This window comes from Canis lupus, chromosome 25, assembly GCF_003254725.2.
Source record: "Canis lupus dingo isolate Sandy chromosome 25, ASM325472v2, whole genome shotgun sequence".
NCBI classification, from domain to species: Eukaryota; Metazoa; Chordata; class Mammalia; order Carnivora; family Canidae; genus Canis; species Canis lupus.
In genome coordinates this window covers 48,205,573-48,219,037 of record NC_064267.1, presented here as the reverse complement: position 1 = coordinate 48,219,037, position 13,465 = coordinate 48,205,573, and the positions used below count along the sequence as shown (strand labels likewise).

The window sequence follows — 13,465 nt, the reverse complement described above, 5'->3', positions numbered from 1 at the left end:
GGCACTCTTTGGCCACCCACAGCCTGGCACTCTGAGCCTCCAGCTTCCACTTTTGAGGGAGGACTGGATTCATCTTTGAAAACCATAAATAGTGTTCCATATCTGCAAAGGCTTTCCTGGCCCTGAAAAATACATAGGAAGTAGTTAGAGCACTAACCTCCTGCTAAAAAGTCTGAGAAAAATGAGACGCTGCCTTTCTCTACAGTTTCACGAGTCTTCATGTAAGGAAGACAGGTTGATTACATTTATTTTTCTTGCAAATTATCCAAAGTGCTGGAGGCTAGCTAATGTAAAGCAGTAGAAGTTCTCACTGTTCCTTCTTCTCGGGGCTCAGAGCCCAAACTGAAGGATGAACTCGTAAAACGCTGGTTGGCTGTCTCTGATGGGAGATAGGCTTCTGGTCTCATCAGGTGGGTCTTGGGGGCTCAAACTGTCACAGAGAATCACGCCTGAGTTGAAAGACACTCCAGGGACTGTCCCCCTCCCCATTCTGGAGCCTGCTACTGGCTCACATATGGGGTCATTGCATATGGGACTGGGGCCAGCGAGTGGCCACCAGCTGGTGTCGCGTCCCTGCGGCCAGGTGCCCGTGGCTCAGGTAAGTCGGCCTCCGGGCGGGGCTCCCGGGGAGCAGTGCAGTACAAGGCCGGGCAGCGTAGGGAGGAAGGCTTTGCGCCGCTAGGAAGTCCTTGCCTGAACAGGAGAAACATCTAAACCACTGTCTTTTTTTAAAGATGTCAAAAATGGTGCTGCTGCCGATATAATATTTCTAGTGGATTCCTCTTGGAGCATTGGAAAGGAACATTTCCAACTTGTTCGAGAGTTTCTGTATGATGTTATAAAATCTTTAGCTGTGGGAGACAGTGATTTCCGTTTTGCTCTGGTCCAGTTCAACGGCAACCCACATACCGAGTTCCTGTTAAATACCTACCGTACTAAGCAAGAAGTCCTCTCCCACATTTCCAACATGTCTTATATTGGGGGAAGCAATGAGACTGGAAAAGGATTAGAATACGTAATGCAGCACCACCTCACTGAGGCTGCCGGAAGCCGGGCCGGGGACGGAGTCCCTCAGGTTATCGTAGTGTTAACCCATGGACACTCCGACGACCGCCTTGCTCTGCCCTCAGCGGAACTTAAGTCTGCTGACGCTAACGTGTTTGCAATTGGAGTTGAGGATGCAGATGAAGGAGCCTTAAAAGAAATAGCAAGCGAACCGCCCAATATGCATGTGTTCAACCTAGAGAATTTTACCTCACTTCATGACATAGTAGGAAACTTAGTGTCCTGTGTGCAATCATCCGTGGCTCCGGAAGGGGCTGGAGGCACGGAGACCCTTAAAGACATCACAGGTAATGGCAACATTGCCAGGCTGCTGCCCGCCTCGCTGTTCTTTGGACGTAAGCTTGGCAACCGCTGGCCTTAGAGCAAGCCCGTGGCTAGGGCGGGCGGGGGGCGGGAGGAGATGGCTCTTCGCGGGGCTAAAAACAAAGGTTTGACCGTGCTCTGGAGTCTCCTGAACTGGAGCTTTCACCTGCCTCCAAGGGGGTGTTCTGTGAAACAGGTAAATCTGGACTCTAAAGAACGCCTGTCTGCTATTAGGATCCCATGGGAGGCACTTGCCGGGTCCTACGAGGCAGGCATCTAACCCAGATCCCTGGCACCTGTTCCGGGAACGGAGGCTTCCTGGCAGCGAAGGCCGGTGCTGGAAGTGCCTGCAGAACTTGCAAAGAGAGACAGTGATGGAGAGGCAAGAGGCCCTTCTCAGGAAGGAACCCCCAGGAGGGGGCGAGTCAGCCCCTGCAACAGCCCACGCGGGGGTCCCGCCCTGGGGAAGATGGGGACAGCGGGGTGGACCGGGAGGGAGAGAGGGCCCTAGAGGCAGCCTGGTGTGTGAGCCACCGAGCACGGGGGAGACTGGGGGCAAACCGGGGGGTGCGGTAGTTTTGAGGGCTGCTCAGGGGCGGCCCTCGTGTGCAGAGCGTCCAGGGGATGGAGGGCCCCTGGGGAGGGGCAGCTGAGACCAGGGAGGCTGGCGCTTACCAGGGTTACCACACAGACGTTAAAGTCCCTGGAGGTGAACACAGGGTGTGTGGGGTGGGCGCAGGCTGAGCGTGATGTGAAGGAGTCCCTTAGGAAGGACAAAGATCCTTCAGGGCACTTGCTCTGCCCGGGAGGTGGAGGATCCTCCGAACAAGAGGAGTGAGTGGGGAGCAGCCTCAGAAAGCAGGCTCTGCACCCCAGAAATGACCCTATGAGCAAGATCCGCCCGTTCCTCCTAAGCTTTCCAAAGTGGTCACCCCCACCCCCTCCCAGGGGCTCAGAGATAGGAAGTCAAAAGTCGGCCTCTCTTGTTAATTCAACAAGTTGGATGGAGCATGGAGAAGAAAAGAGTTGAGATTTTGAGGCATAACTTGGCCAATCTAAAGGGCCGCGTGGGAGGGGCATGTGGAAAGACACGAGGGCATGTGGAGTCTGGTCTTATTCCAGAAAGGTGTAGCTTTCTGGATTGAGATCAGGGTAATGGGGGAATTGTAGGAACACAGTACGGGTGTCAGGTTCCCGAAACAGATTCAGAAAGCGAGCGCTGGAGAAGTAGTTGATGGATATCGGGAGAAGGAACAGTCGTCTTGGGCAGATGGAGTTGAGAGGAGAGAAGGGTTCCAAGGACTGACCAACCCCAAGTTGTTCATCGAGGGTCTCCCCATTGGTCACCTATACGCTCAGCTGTGACAGGTGTGGGAACTCTAAGGCCCTTGCCAGCAGGTCTACTTCTGACAGGGGAGCAAGCAGCGGCCTGGATTATTTACATTTGACACCAGAACGTGTTCTCTGCTATGAGTGACACGCCTCACGTATGTTTTATGACGGACGTGTCGATCCTGCCAGATTATAAGAGAAGGATCTGGGGAACCACCCCCAAGAGCATCCCAAACCAAATGCTCTGGGCCACAAGGAAACGACATGAGAGTATCTATGATGACCTCTTATTCTCTCCGATAGTCTCAGTGTCAGTAGTTCACCGACCATCACCTTTCTGAATGGAGGGATGAGAACTCATCCATACGGAAACAGTGAAGGGATCAGTAGAGAAACGGGACGTGTTTTCTCTATTGCTGGTTTGGCCGACTCGGGATGAGTTTGCCTTTGTGAGTTTGACCATTCTTTAAACGAACAATGAGCCTGTCAATAGAGTACGTTTCCACACAGGTGATAAAACCTTTGTTTTTATGCCAAGAAAGCATCTCTGTCTTCTAGTATCCAAGCCACTAGCAGCTCCAGGGTGGAACATTAATCTGTTTATGTTGCCTTTTCTGATTAACTTCACTTTGCAATTCCTCCAGTATCACATCCCACTGCATGTTCCACAGCAAAAAGTAAAATAATAATCATTCTCTGCTTATGGTTTTTGGGAGAGGTAGTCAGAGGGCAGTATAGAGATTGCTAGTAAGTTAGCGCTATTTCTTCCCGTTACCTGTCCACCAGGTAACTTCTACCCATAGAGTGTTCTTGATCATAAAATATGGATGTGTATACAATGCTAATGGTCCCCGCTATTCTCTTTTTATTAGACTACAACTTTATTCGGGTAAATGTCATTCTACACAGGCGTACGTGAATGAAATATCATAGGTTTACTTCTGCAAACTCATTAAGTTTGATTCTCAGTATTTGCACAACCAGAAAGTGACTTTTGCCTAATAAATCAGCAAATGTACTGATGTATCATGGCAGCTTGGTGGATAAAATATTAGTTGGAGAGGATTTTTTTTTTTAATTTTATTTAAATTCAATTTGCCAACAAGTCCCCAGTGTTCTTAAATGAACTCTACTCAAGTACTCAGTCTCTGGAGATTGTGTTTTTAAAAATTTCTTTGCCATTCTTTTGCATATGCATACCACTAAGAAACAAAAGCTTTGCACTGAAGCGAAAGCTAAAAGTGGTCTGTATTCAGTGAGGATTTTGGTGTGAGCCTTCTTTTCTTTGTAAAATACAGATTCAAAGCACTCACGAAATCAATCTACAATTTAATGTTTGCATAGGTAGTATGTATGTGATCTTTTTATTTTTATTTAAAAGAGGAAGCATCTCATGAGCTAAGGAAGGCATTGTACCCACACAAATATGCTCAGGAAAACAGTGTTTCCAACAGCGTTAAAGGAGCCTGATTTTTCCATGGACATCCTGAAAGTTTTCAATGGAAAATGCCACAGAGGGTGTGATACATGAGCCGTTAAAGCAGCAAGCCAGACAACGTCATGTTTTTACTTTTAGTGACACCTGGTTATCCTTAGGGTTAATCTTGGTCATTGGTACGGCTTGCTGTACACAAGAACCCATAGCTCCCGTGTCTGTCTGAGGCTTCGGCTCTCCTGGATAACACAGCATGCCCTTGTGTGTCCATCATTGTGTGCATTAGAGGACAATGTTGTTTTTTCAGTGATGACAAATTATCCAACATTTTTTTATGACCTGCTGCTCTTCAGCTTTTAGGAGAGAAAAGTTCAAGGATTTTCTCATAGGGCTTCTCTTTATGTACCATAAAGAGAATTTCCTGGAAATTGCACCCAAAACAGAATAATAGTGGGATAAATTAATGAAAAAGTAAAACTAACAAGGAATGTGTCAGCCTGGTTTTAGGCATCATTTTTCTCTTACTGACCCTAGCTAGGCTCATAGCTAACCCTTCTTTTAAGGGACTTGGTGTGCTGAGTGAGTGGCAGATCTACCATTGTCTCTCTGGGGCATTGGTTCAGGCCTGGAAAATGTTGAGGAATATAGTGGTGTGATTGGCAGAGCCTCAGGCCTCTGACTCAAATGACACCATGGGCCATTTCTGTGGCACTGCATCCTCCCAAAGATCCCTCAGGAATCGTATGTTTTGGCTAAAGAGTAGCAAATGCTCTGGCCTGCTTAGCAAGGGCCCCCTGTTATTTCATACTTTTGTGTGACATTTATAAAAAATACAAGATCCTAATCACTGTAGCAAATTAACCCTTTCAATAGATCTCATATTTCCAAGCTGATATCTTTCCCTACACAAGGAACTCATCTGCAAAAATGTCAGGAGTTTTGTGTAAGTGGGGGAAGAAAGACCTGTTCTGATTCTAGTAATCCCTGGCTCATCTGACACTATGAGAGTATTTGGGAAAGAACAGACTATCACTATAGCAAAATTCTTGAGTTTTATGATATTAGATTTATATCCTGTTTCCATAGCAAAGATAAAAGCAATTTTGCTGGCATAAGGAAAAATTCATTTTACATGTAAGAACTGACCACTGACCACTAACAAGGTCAGAAGGAAAAGTTTTATGTATCATGTTGTGATTATACCCTAAATACAGCTTCCTAAAATCTCAGAATATAAATATCATATATGCTCACATAGAATCTTTTCCTGACACACATTTCAGTTATTAAAAAGCATTCACCAAACTGATTTGGCTTTTTTTCTAGTTTTAAATCAGTCTGATTAAATGTTCTAGCTGACCTTTTGAAATATTCTACTTAGGTTTATAAATTATTGATTGCCACTCCTTACACAGTGCTGCTGTGTAACCCCCATTCTCTGTAACGGGATGGGAGTCTCTAGCTTGCCATTGTGGGGAGAAGAGAGGCCTAGGTCTCCGATCTCATGTCCATCTGTATAGCCCCAGAGCTAATTCTGATTCAGGGTTTATTAGAGGCTTGTGATCTGTGTAGGCAATCAGTTTAGGATGTCATAAAAATAAGGTTGGATAATTATGTCATGACTGGTTTCATATCACTCTCCTTAACATTGTTCTGCATTATGTGATTGAATACAGAGGCAATAGCAAAAACACATGAGCAAGACATCTAGCCTAATCCCAGACCTGCATGTGAATTCCATGCAACTAAACATCATATGAAAAAAGAAAAGACCTTGATGTAATGAGCACTGGGTGTTATATACAACTGAAGATTTGCTGGACTCTACGTCTGGAACTAATGATACACTGTATGTTAACTAATTGAATTTAAATAAAATCAATTATTAAAAAAAAGAAAAGATCAACCAAACATCTAAGAAAGTATTTTTAAGATGAAAACTTTTACGTTGGCTTGAGTTTTTCCTTTCAAATTCACAGAGTTGCATGGCTGCTGCCATTTTGTTTTTTTAAAGAAAAGAGAAGAAACCGTTGCTCAAAGGAATCAAGTGTCTAACATACTGGGATGATAAGTCACCAAACCGTGAACCTGAGATTCTGTTTCCTAGCTGTGGATTTGGACAAAGAAAATTCCTATAATTACTTGAGGATTATAAGAGAAATGTCCAAAATTTAGAAACCATGTTTGGACCTCTGTTCATAGCACGCACCCCCTTATCTTCTCCTGTGGGTATAGTAATGCACAATTCCATGCAATGACATCTCCCACCAAATTTCATAGAAATTTCTGGAATATGTGCCCATGATTTCTCAGAAAGGTGACTACAATGTTTTGAAGTGTAACTACAGAGGTGGCGCAAATGAAAATCCGATATAAGTGCCCCGTTTTACACCATGGTTCCTAAGAAGTTGCCTCTTATCCATTCAGAATGCAGAACTGAAAGAGAATTTCACATTCCTTAATCAACATGTGTTTTGTTTGTCCATATTTCGTGTTTCTTATTGGTTTCCAAAGAAACATGTCAGAACACTGAACAATGCATGTGGTCACTTGTTCTAACGCTTTCACATTTTTTGCATTTCTTTCTTTTAAAGCACAAGATTCTGCAGACATTATTTTCCTTATTGACGGATCAAACAACACCGGAAGTGCCCATTTCGCAGTCATTCGCGACTTCCTTGTAAATCTCCTTGAGAGACTCTCAGTTGGAGCTCAGCAGATCCGAGTGGGGGTGGTCCAGTATAGTGATGAGCCCAGAACCGTATTCTCCTTGGACACCTACTCCACCAAGGCCCAGGTTCTGGATGCAGTGAAAGCCCTGGCGTTCACTGGTGGGGAGCTGGCCAATGTCGGCCTTGCCCTTGATTTCGTGGTGGAGAACCACTTCACCCGGGCAGGGGGCAGCCGAGTGGAGGAAGGGGTTCCCCAGGTGCTGGTCCTCATAAGTGCTGGGCCTTCTAGTGACGAGATCCGCGACGGGGTGGTAGCGCTGAAGCAGGCTAGCGTGTTCTCATTTGGCCTCGGAGCCCAGGCCGCCTCCAGGGCAGAGCTTCAGCACATAGCTACCAATGACAACTTGGTGTTTACTGTCCCGGAATTCCGTAGCTTTGGGGACCTCCAGGAGCAATTACTGCCGTACATTGTTGGCGTGGCCCAAAGGCACATTGTCTTACAACCGCCAACCATTGTCACAGAAGGTACGTATGCTCTTCTCGCCATCCGTGTGGGAGTGGGGTGTTTTGTGTGTTGGTTTTTGTAGAAGTAAGGCAGGCACCTACAGAATGATCCACCTCAGGAGAACCTGTAAGTACCCACAGTGGAGCCCTTCTGACATGCACCAGCTCTTGGATGTGATGTCCGTGCTTGTCGCAGTGTTGGGAAAGACACAAGATCTGTGAGTGAGTGGGAAGCTCCTGTTAATGCATGCATTGTCAAGAAAGTGTGCTTTTTAAGAGGAATTCAAGAAAGCTGTTACTCTGAGGCTACTGAGCATCATCGTATTGTTTACTTACGATCCAGTCATCTGAAAAATGGATCTCAGGGTCTCATTGCAATTCTGAGAAAGTTAGTCCCTGGACTTTGGCACTGCCTCTAAGCCAGTGTGTTACCAGGTGTGCTTGTAGGTATGTGAGGGCAGACCCTATGCTGGGTACTGACAGCCACACTTCTGAAGGTAAGAAACAACAAAGCACTCACTTGGTGGGATATTTATGAGATGCTGTTTTCCTGTGCTTGTCAGATTACTGAGTAGTTCTTTCAAGTGGTGAAATCATGACGTACATTCAAATGGAGGGCCTTTGGCGAAAGAGACCGATTGGAGTAATTTATAAACATAAAACAAATCACATCACCTAACAAATATGCATTTAACAAATGTGGGAGGTGAGAATGTGTTTTCAAAATGTAAAGAAGAATATAGCTGTGCTTGAGGCTTTGGCAGTTAGGGTTTAGGCAGATCCAATTGTACCAAGTTACCTCAACTGGTGATCTCATCTGTCCGCCAGAGATTACCAACGGTATTCCGCATTATTGCTGGGTAGGGAAAATCAGAATTGATGCCAAATTCCATCCTGAGAATCCCCTTGATATTTCTAGACATCCTTCTGATTGGAATACGACCCACGAAGGTTTCTCTGGATTTGTACACTTTTGGAAACAAACAGATGGTTTCCATAGGTTTCTTCAACATTGAGAAAACACCACGGCTGTAGCCGGGGGACCTGGCCTTTGATCCTGGGTCTTATGTGAACCAGCTGTGCCATCCTGGGCAGGCCGCACAACTTCCCTGGGCTCCAATTTCTTGAATTTATGACAAAGGAGCTACACTAGATGAAGACATTTTCTGTCCCAGGAGGAGCTCCACACTCTTCTTCTTCCTGGGCAGCACATGCTCTGAGTTCAGTTTTCCCTAGCGAGAGCGTTAGGTCCTCACTCACAAACATCTTTGACCTTTGTGACTACTTTGAATACTCAACAAAGATTCTTGGCTTTCTGGTGTGGACAGTACGCCAAGCACTGGACACAACAGTACTGGTGGACGAGAGCGACACGGCCACTGGCCTGTTACAGGATAATGGGCAGATGGTGGAAGGGCAAGCCAACGACCAGACACAGTATTGGGAGTGTGAGAAGGTAGATGAGGGTGCCCTGGGGCTGTAAGGGGAGGACTAGGGGGAGAGAGCTTCAGACAGGGTGGCTAGCGAAGGCCTGTTAGAGAAGCTGCAGGATAGAAAGCGGACATCAGATTAAGAGCAGAGGGACAGTGTTCCAAGGGATGGTGGCCCTGCAACGCAAAGGAGCCTGGCATCTTTCCAGGACTGTTGGAAGGTAGTGGGGCTGGAGCTCACTTGATCCACGGAAGGCTGCAGAAGCAACTAGTTTGGGGGTAAACACAAACATCTTTGTCCTCACCGTGTCATGTTTGAGGTGAGCATGGGCACTGGGGGCTGACCGTCACAGACAGTCACATGTGGGTTCAGAGGAGAGGTGTGGGAGTGCGGCTGGGAGAGAGACAGGACCTAGGGGGCCAGGCCAGCTGGGTAAGGAAAGGAATGCTCTCGAAAGTGACCTGGGAGGGCGGTCAGTGCAGGGAGATGCCGGAGTGGAATGTTGGAAGCCTGGCAAGGATGGTGTGTCTCGAGGGCGGGAGAGGTGGCTTGTGTCCAGAGCTGCTGAGAAGCTCAGTTGGATGAGACCGAGGGCTCCACTGCATGTGTCCCCATGGAGGTCATTGGTGGCCTTGGCAGATCCTTGTCACTGTAGCGCTGGTGGGGGGTGGGGAGGAGAGGCAGGAGGAGACAGGGAGGGCAGAGGACGAGCTCCGAGGGAGGTAGAGGTGCCTGTGGAGCTGAAGGCATGTCCTCCAGTGGCTTCTGTTTTCTCAGTGACCCATGTGGTGAGATTGGGCTTGGGCCCGGGCCAGGTGTGAGCCAAGAGCAGAGGATGAAGTAGTCATTCTGGAGGCTGGGAGAGGAAAGCTTCCAGAACAGCACTGGCCCTCGTGGGCTGGTGCAGATTACCCGAGCAGCACAGCCCGGAGAAGGACGGGGGCTTTGTCAGGAACCGAGGCAAGGCCCCCGAAGGTGGGCTGCGGAGCTGGGTGGGCAGATCTGGGGCCTGGCATGGTGGAGGCAGGTGGAGGGTGAGTGAGCTGCAGGTGAGGCCAGGCCGAGGGTGGGGGATGGCAGTCTCCGGAGATGGTAAGGACAGGTGGGGCCTGAGAAGCAGTTGCAGGGTAGGGGGTGAGAGGCGGCATGGGAGGACAGGATTTACTGGGGGCCAAGGTCCTGAGTCATTGAGCATGATGGGAGTAGGGCGGTGAGGAGACAGCCCTGGGAAGAAGTGACAGGAGGGGTCTGGACATTTGCAAACAGCAGCACGGCAGAGCAAGGGCAGCCACCCCGGTCCCGGGCTTGTGAGGTCTGGGAGAATGTGATGTCCTCAGGGTGTGCTGGTGGCGGCTACCTCCGGAGGCGAGAGCAAAAGCCCTCAGATCAGCAGGACCTTAGGTTCACCTCCCAACCAGGGTATTTTGAACCCAGGCCCAGCAAAAGACAGCTCCATCTGGGTTGGCATCACATGATAGGAAGGAGGATGTCACGCACTGAAGGGGGACAAGAGGCTGCCCGTCAACCTGCTGAGGGAGTCAGCCCGGTGATCGAGGATGACAGTTCACCTGTCTTTCTGCTCATCCACCATGTATGTTACCCACACGCACACACACAGACACACACGCACAATGCAGGAATCTCTGCTTTTCAGGTCAGAACTACTTGTACATCAATATGGAGGAGGGGAGTGTGTGAGTGCGTGCATCCGGGCAGGCTCACTATCTGTGTGTGCATTAAACGTACACGTGTGGTTAGCTGTCTGTACGTATGTATGTCTTCTATGTACATGTGGAGGGGAGGAGAAGGCAGGCCTGGGTCACACGCAGTGTCTTTTGCACACGCATGTAGTGAGAATTCCACACATCTGCACATCTCTATGGAGAGTAGGACTTGGAACTCATCGTTCCCACACCACAAACTGATGCCAGAGCAATGTCCCTGCATGCCTGTCCCCGGGTGCTTTGTGTCTGTGCACATCTACATGTTTTCTCTTAAAAGAGGACAATTTGGATGAGTAATAAGATAGTCAAACGTCAAGACACATAATCCACCTGACGGTGTGGAGCGGTAGAGGCCTGCTCACGTCCAGATAATTATTTAATAGATGACAAGCATTCCTGCCTCAGCTTTAACCACTGATGTTCTTATAAGTCCTAAAAGCCCTGGCAGGTGTTTAGATGGGGTGTCGTGTCTGACCCAGTTCCTGGTGGTCATGGCTCAGGCCACCTGCTCACATGGCAGGTGGACACAAGCTCACAGGCATGAGGCAGTGACCTTGCTCAGGTGCTTTTGCTTTGTGGTTTATCACAGTCCTAGCACCTCCCCAACACAGGTCTCTTGAATGGAAATACTTCAATGCCACTTGCTGGGTTTGACATCAGTTTCCTTTGTGTAAGTTTTATGATGTCAAGTAATTGTTTCTCTTTTCTTCGCCTGAAAAACCCAGGCTTGAAGAGTAGAACGGGAGGGAATGGGGATGTTTGTGCCATCAGCTTGGCAGGAGATGTTCATGACGTCACAGTTGTGAAATGAAGGGCCCTCTGAGTAGACACTGATGCCTCCTTTAATTATTTAAGCTGCTATGGCTTCATTCTGACTTTCAAATCTAACCTATAGACTTTTGGCAGAAAAGAGCTTCCTGACTTTTTTTTTTTTCTTTTTCTTTTTCTTTTTTTTTACTGATAATGCGCTAAACAGGCGGTTACTAAAACTCAATTTGTTTTCTTGCAACTATTTTGTGAAATGGACTAAGAGTGGGTGGGGGTGGGAGGGTCAGGAGCCCATCCTGCCACCACATACAGGGAGAATGCAGCTGGCACTAATGTGTGTGTTACGACAGATTCTTCAGGGGGGTCCCACTGACTTCACGCTGGCCCGAGCAAACGGGAATGCCCTTGGAGTGGAGTTGGTTGTATAGAGGGTCTTAGTTGGACGCGATAGGTAAGGCCATTCTACTCACCTTATGATGTTGCTACCTACAGTCATTGAAGTCAACAAGAGAGACATAGTTTTCCTGGTGGATGGCTCATCCGCACTGGGACTGGCCAACTTCAATGCAATCCGCGACTTCATTGCCAAAGTCATCCAGAGGCTGGAGATCGGACAGGATCTAATCCAAGTGGCAGTGGCTCAGTATGCAGACACTGTGAGGCCCGAGTTTTATTTCAATAGCTACCCCAATAAAAGGGAAGTCATTGCCGCCGTGCGGAGAATGAAACCCATGGAAGGCTCAGTCCTGTACACGGGCTCCGCTCTGGACTTTGCTCGGGACAACCTGTTCACTAGTTCGGCTGGCTACCGGGCCGCCGAGGGGGTCCCTAAGCTTCTGGTGCTGATTACAGGCGGTAAGTCCCTAGATGAAATCAGCCAGCCCGCCCAGGAGCTGAAGAGAAACAGCATCATGTCCTTTGCCGTTGGGAGCAAGGCGGCCGACCAGGCTGAGCTGGAAGAGATTGCATTTGATTCCTCCCTGGTGTTCATCCCCACCGAGTTCCGAGCCGCCCCTTTGCAGGGCCTGCTGCCCGGCTTGCTGGCGCCTCTCAGGACCCTCTCCGGAACCTCTGAAGGTATGATGGGGAGGAAGTCAGAGCACGGCAGGGTGGTCTGCAGGCAGAGCCTTTGAGAAAAGCAAAACAGAACAAAACCAAGTCTGATTTGTGCTCAGAGAGATAGGTGTTAAATGATGGAAACAAGAGCCACAAATGAGATTTACTTCAGGCTTCCTTTTACCCTGAGTTGGAGATTGTGTGACCCCAATGCCATATGATACAATGGTATGTCTGCCAGTGTCATAGGATGAGAATTGCATGACTTCACATGTCATCAAACAGAATCCTATGACAGAGACTATAGGGCCAGGGGTCACCTGTCCTTACAGCTTCTGGCCTAGCCTAGGGAGTCACTTGGTAGTTGTTACCTCTTGTCAGATCCCAGGGTTCTGTCCCTACTGGTGACTCCCGTCCAGCCTGCTTCTGCCACCAGCAACATCTGGCCCGGCTCTTGCCCTCCTGAGCCGACAGTGGCCCAGCCCTGACCAGCGCAGAATGTTATTGGCCTTCTCTCCTCTCTCTAAGGGGTTTCCCTTCAGTCCCCGAATGGGCATGGAGATAAAGACCCAAGTGGTTTCTAAAATCTTTCCTTTGATGTGATGATCAGTGAAAAGTTATTTTCAAATTCTGTTGAGCTGGATGAGTACCATGCGCCGTCCTTAATGAAGATGAATATCACGGAAATGAGCTTTTCCACCTCACGGCCTCACCCCCTGGAAGACTGTTGGATGCATGACCCATGTTGCATGCTGCATGCTTTCTCCCGAGGCTCTCTGCTCTTCTGAAAGCCTCCCTCTCTCCTACTTCCTTCAGACTTCCAGTCCACACTCTCCTAGCCAAAGCCATTTAATAGGACATAGGGTAGAATTAGTTGTTAGGCCAAAAGTTGAGTGAGATAACCAGGGAAAAGATGGAAGGTAATTTTTTTTTTTTTTGGAAAGGCATGTAGTACTATATGTGCTGCTACAAATTCTCTAATTTGAAAATTATACTTTTGAATCTTCACGTGCCTGTCTTCAGTCAAGCATGGTCAACAATCCTTTTGCATTTTCACCCGTTTCCATGCTCCTATTATCTCACTCTGGAGGCATTCCCACGGGCACCCCGCTGGATTACTGCCAGGCGATGCTGTGGCTCCCAAGAGAAGAGTATCAATAGAGAGTGACAAAGGG

General features: G+C 48.2%; 1 protein-coding gene across 2 annotated transcripts in view; it reads left to right on the top strand.

Moving 5' to 3' along the window:
• COL6A3 (collagen type VI alpha 3 chain) overlaps positions 1-13,465 on the top strand; it is an 81,509-nt gene that overhangs the window by 13,068 nt on the left and 54,976 nt on the right. Inside the window, exons 4-6 of one of the 2 annotated variants that reach the window (XM_049101170.1) lie at positions 735-1,352; positions 6,730-7,332; positions 11,727-12,311. In XM_049101170.1, coding sequence (XP_048957127.1) covers positions 735-1,352; positions 6,730-7,332; positions 11,727-12,311 — 1,806 coding nt within the window. The remainder of the gene's footprint in view (positions 1-734; positions 1,353-6,729; positions 7,333-11,726; positions 12,312-13,465) is intronic. The other variant, XM_049101171.1, reaches the window with a different exon arrangement.